General features: G+C 45.7%; 1 protein-coding gene across 1 annotated transcript; it reads left to right on the forward strand.

The window, feature by feature from the left end:
* The first annotated feature begins 363 nt into the window (after positions 1–363).
* On the forward strand, positions 364–3,355 carry STMN1 (stathmin 1). The gene is made up of 5 exons (XM_009276219.2): positions 364–475; positions 563–634; positions 1,392–1,564; positions 2,357–2,548; positions 2,866–3,355. Exons 2-5 carry the CDS (start codon positions 622–624, stop codon positions 2,932–2,934), a joined length of 447 nt encoding a protein of 148 aa, XP_009274494.1. The 5' UTR covers positions 364–475; positions 563–621; the 3' UTR covers positions 2,935–3,355.
* The last annotated feature ends 2,339 nt before the right edge of the window (positions 3,356–5,694 follow it).

Consider the following 5,694-nt stretch of genomic DNA (forward strand, 5'->3'; position numbering starts at 1 on the left):
CGTCCCCTTATAACGAGGGATGCTGGGCAGTGTGCGTGCTGCCTGTCCGTCGCGATGTGCAGCGTCTGGCTTCAGCTGCACAAATAAAAGGGCGTTTTTTTTTTTTTAAATGAGCTCGACGCGCGCATTTAAGATCCTTCGGTAGCAGCAGGACTCCTGGCTGTACTGTCCTGTTGCGTGCCGTATTTTAATTCGGGGAGCTGTATCTGCTATGTGCAATATCAGTGAAATATCCGCAGCACCGTATGCTGCTGAATTAATGGTAAAATTGGAGTCTTTGTTTGCATATCTTAATTACGGTGGAGTAAAACAGGGACTGAAAATGCCCGGCTGTACAGTTGTATATAACAGATCCTGCAACGCCAATAACTGAGGACATCTCTGCTGTTCCTAGCAATGTACGTCAGCCTCAGCCCCACAGACTGACTGGAATTACTGACCGCAGTAACCTGCCCGACTGTCTTTTGTTCAGCAGGTCCAGTTATGCTTAGCAATTTTTATTAGGAGTTAGAAATGAAATTCACGTACTTACTGTTCAAAGGCACGTCTCTTTGTTATCTAGGAATTGCAACCGATTGAAGTTCTCCCAGCGTTGGCTTCTGGAGTCATATTTTCTTGGTCATGGCTACTTCTGGTATGTAGTATTATGTATGAAATACTCTTGTGGGTTTTTTTTCCCTCTTAATTTCTCAGAAATATTTTTAAATCTAATATAGTGAAATAAACTGTTGTCACCATGCTTTCCTCCCATATCTAGGCTGCTTTGGAGAAGCTGTTAAAACTGTGTGCTTGTGCTTGTGAAAACCAAAAGCCCTCTCAGACGAGGCCGTTAGCAGATGGGCTTCAGCTCATCTGCATGCCATCTGCTCTGCTAACAGAGCTGACTATCATCTAGACATCTTGGTGATCAAAACTGGTGTGCTGGTACAACTGATACCGTGTAGGGCTGACGCGCCTGTTCAGAGGTGTTTGAAGAGAGAACACTGGCTTACGTATTTCTTTGAAAACTGGTTTCAGTTCTTGGCTGTGTCAGGTCTTAGGCAAATGCCTTGAACTCTTCCTTAGGCTTGTCATTGCGGAAAGAATGATTATTTTTTTTCATTTGAAGTACTGATAAAGTTGTTTTCACGACCCTGGATATTAAAGGCTAAAATAAAATGCCGGGTGCTCGGGCAGTGCAGTATCGAGGAAGAATTGTAAACAAAATTGCCTGCCACGTTTTTGAATGGTGGTGCTGCTGCTTAAAACAAAACTGTCAGCTCGGATCCTAACTGTCTCCTTAAGTGAGCTTTGTGGCATTGAATTTTGGAAGGTTGTTGTTCAAGTTACCTAAGCCAGTCCCTGGCTTAAAATACTGTTTGTTTGGGGTTTTTTTTCCCCCATGTTCCTAGATATTCAAGTGAAGGAACTGGAAAAGCGTGCCTCTGGGCAGGCATTTGAGCTGATACTGAGTCCCCGCTCGAAAGAAGCAGTCCCAGAATTCCCTCTTTCTCCCCCAAAGAAGAAGGATGTGTCATTGGAAGAGATCCAGAAGAAGTTGGAAGCAGCAGAAGAGAGACGTAAGGTAAATTTGAAACAGCTTAAGTGAGCTCTGCTCAACTAGTCTGTGCAAGCTGTGTTGGGTTTTTTAATTTACTCATTGCTTCAGACAAGTGATTAGCAGTTTGTGTTATGGTAAATGGAATGTTATTTGAACTTTGGAATCTCTGGGGCTTTTACAAACCTTCTGTTATGGTCTGCAAGGCTATAGCTTTGTTCCCAAAGTGATCTTGAATGGTCGCTTGAAAAACGGGGAGAAATGCTTAGTTGAGAGGGGATGCTCTTTCAAGAAGAAGCTGTTTTTCTTGCCTTTAACATCATAAAAGATTAACTTTCTCCTAGAAAATGTAGTGGTGAATCTGTGATTAGAAGGTTTGCCAAGACGGTGTCTTACTTAATGTAAGATCTTGCTGTTGAGATGTGGCGTAGAGCCCTTGGCTGTGCAGAGGCTTACTAATTGAAGTGCAGCCTCCTGTGTGACCTGAATCACAGTGATTCACCATTCTGAGAAGCAAGAATCTCCTAAGAAACATCTGTTGATGTTAACATAAAGATCCATGTTCTTTTTTCCAGAAAAATTTAATAAGACTTGTGAGTAATGATGGAAACTTAACTTCCCTGGTAGTTTGTAATAGTGAAATATGGGTTATGTGGGTGGAGGAAGCACCAGGGAGCTTTGTCCTGCGTCACGAAGCTATGCTGTTCTCAGTAAAATAGCAGAAAGTCTTTTCTCTCAGGAGTTGTGAGCGACTCGACTGTAGTTGTCTGTGTAGTTCGTCTGTTTTATGTTCAAAGCGTGCATCCTCTGTTTTGTCAGTCTCATGAAGCAGAAGTCTTGAAGCAGCTAGCTGAGAAGCGGGAGCATGAAAAAGAGGTGCTTCAGAAAGCAATTGAAGAAAACAACAACTTCAGCAAAATGGCAGAGGAGAAGCTGACCCACAAAATGGAAGCTAACAAAGAAAACCGTGAGGCACAAATGGCTGCTAAACTGGAACGCTTGAGGGAGAAGGTGGGTGTAGAGTCCCGGTTCCCCTCTGGGAGAGAGTTTATCCATGCTCCTTACCGTGAAACCTGGCTCAATAAAGCCAAGTAAACGGCCACGTGAGGGGGGGGTGCTGTGAATAGACGGACGTCCTTGGGAGTTCTGGGGTGGTCTAATCTTGAAAGATTATTAAATCTGCAAAAGACTTTGCAGGAATCCTCCTCTTGGGGCAGAGGGGAGGGATGGAGTTAGAGTGGTAAGCAAGCCGGGGCTTGCTCTGCCAGCCCGGAGCCCTGCCTCGCTGCGCCTGGGCAGCTAACTGCTTCCCTGCTGTTGTCTTTCAGGACAAGCATATTGAAGAGGTTCGAAAGAACAAAGAAGGCAAAGACCCCGGCGAGGCTGAAACCGACTGACTTCATTCTGGAAACTGACTCTCTCCCCCTCCTCTAAATATCCAAAGACTGTACTGGCCAGTGGTTTTATCTTTGGTTTTGTTTTTTTTTTAAGTTTCTAGAAACTGATGTAGAACTGTAAAATTAGATCCAAACTGTACACTTTCTTTGGGGGCTAGAGGGGAGACCTTACATGTTTCACTTTTTCTAAAGTGTTGTCTTTCCAGTGTAGCTATCTTCTTGTTGCATCCTTTTCTACTCCAGTGCGCTTGCTACTGGGTTGATGGCTAGTACTGTATCAGCTCTGTAAGACGTTTGTGAAAGGAATATGTAGTATACTGTTCCATGCTGAATATCTGTTACACTTCAAAAATCTGACTGTCCCAGTCTGCTAAAATACTGCTGTAACTGAGTGACTAAATAAAGCTGCACAGTGCTGTTATCATGAGAATTACTTCTGAAAAATGACGTCAGAAACAACATCAGTTGGCTGAGGTCTGCAACAGGCATCCTTATCCAGCGCTGGGTGGAAAGGCCTGGAGCAGCACTCTTCCTTACGTCCGTGGGCATGCTGCGTGACTGCCTTTTCCCTAGAGCACTCTCATTGTCTTAATTTTACAATCAGGGCTTTGTTTTGACACCTCAGCGGTTGTCAGCTGCTGTGTGTTTTTTGTTAAAAAGAGTTCAGAACCACCTCGCTTTGGATGTTGACATTTCAACAAACAAGTCCTTGTTACCACATGACTCTGATCTGAGCCTTTATTTTTTTGGTAAGGGTTTCTGGAAGATGACTTGTGCTACTGAATGGTGACTTGTGTACCGCTTCCTGCAGTGTCAGAGCATAAGAGTCAGAAACCTGTTCTGTGCTGGGATTGAAACTGCTGTTGTGGATAAGAATTACTTTTGATTTGGTGTCTGCCGCAGATGCGTTGGGATAGTACGCTGTGCCGCAGGGCGAGTCTGAAGACTAATTCCTGCCCACAACGAGATGCGTATCATCTTTGTTTTTTCTGGGATGTGAGAAATAGATACGACTGTACTTGTGCTCTGAGGAAAGATGCTTTTTAGGTGTATTGCGTAGAGTTGCTGCATTGTATAGGTGCCTTAAACTGAAAGCCTTTCTCTAAGACTAATCCAGAGAGTGTCCTGCACAGCCACAAGTACTCGTGCTACTCTGTGGTAAAGACAAGGTTGCGATCGGCGTGTGTGAACAGCCACCTAACTTCAGCATAAACGGCGTCATGTTCCGAGGTACTCGGCTTTAGTAAGCGCGTTCCCTCGGAGCAGGGAAGCCTTGGGCCGTGGGAAGCCACGGTTCCACGTCAAGCCCTCGGTGGCACTGGTCTCGGTGTGGCACGCTGAGTCCCGTCTTCCCCCCTTTTGTGTCCTTGATCTTGAGGCTTGGCTACCAGGTTTCTTTTGGGGTTAACTCCACACCTGGATCATCTGGCACTGGCTGGGTGACAGACTTCCATATTCTGAGGATGGGAAAGCTGGTAGGGATTTTTTTTTTTTAAAGGGGCTAATTGAGTCCTGGACCACTTGACCTGTCTTCTGGGGCTTGCTAAAGAAGGAACCTCAGTTTAGAAAGCTTTCATGTATCACACTTAACTACTTTTGATTGCATCGGAGTTGTACTTAACCGAAAGTTGATACTACACTGTTTGAATGAAGGAAGAACAGTGAGATAAAGTCAGTCTTGATGCGCTGGAAGGCTGGGATCGGATCCTTTGCCTGAAGGATTTTCAGAAGTGTTATGATACTTCATAATTTAAGGTAAGAGAGACCGTACTTCTACCTGTTGGGAAGCAACCACCCGTCTGCAGTGGAGGAATAGTGCAGGTTTTGGGGTTTTGATGGCATGTGTCAACGCTGTGTAAGCTGAGAGCACGGGGATGCGGGTCGGGATCCACCCGGGGAGGGGAGGAGGACGGGGGAATGCGGAGCTGAACCCCCTACGTGATGCGCTTATGAAGGAAGCCGAGTATCCCTAGTACCACATAATGGAGGTTTAAGTGATCACCGGATCAGTTCCCATATACAAAATCAGGCATAATTAGCAATCAAAAAAAAAATCAGCTCTTTTTGCTTTGATGTATTAAGGTCCGTTTCAAGTGAAAAGACCAAATGTCCCCCATACTGTGTGTGGGTTTTCCCCCCCATCTTTTCAAGGAGTGGGGGAGGAGGATGACAGCACTGCCAAACCCCAAATGGGGTTAAGAGCGCAAAGAGATGTTAAATGTGAGGGTTTTTTGACTTGCCAAAGCTGTCAGATCTCAGCTCGGGGCCTTCTGTTTCCTTGTCCAAGTTCTGCTTTACGCAGCTGCCTGCGTTACGCTCAACTGGAGCTTAATGCCCAGGGCCTGAGCTTAGTCTGGTTCCTCCGAGAGCTGCTGGGGGGGGCGGGATGGAAGTTTTGAGGGGTGGGAATGAGGTTGGGGGGATGCAAACAGCGAGAGGATGCTCGTGATCTGGGAACAGGGTAGGAGGGTGGAAGAAAAGAAAACCCCAGCATGGAGGAGATGGCGCTCGGGCAGGAAAACAGAAGTAACAGTCTCGCTGGTAGGGAAAGCTGGACTATAAACAGCTTGCTTTTTTTAAAAAAACAACAAAAAAAAGACAAAATGAAGACAAAAGCTCCACAGCTTTATTTCCTAGGCTAGACAGCCCGCCATGTGGTAGCAAGTTCCAAAAGCAACTGCAAGCCGTGTTACGGGTGGGGTAAGGGAAACGGGAGAAGTAACAGCTCAAACCGGCTTGTAGACAGAGGGGGGCCGCGCT

Source organism: Aptenodytes forsteri, unplaced genomic scaffold (genome assembly GCF_000699145.1).
Source record: "Aptenodytes forsteri isolate BGI_AS27 unplaced genomic scaffold, ASM69914v1 Scaffold321, whole genome shotgun sequence".
In the NCBI taxonomy this organism is placed as follows: Eukaryota; Metazoa; Chordata; class Aves; order Sphenisciformes; family Spheniscidae; genus Aptenodytes; species Aptenodytes forsteri.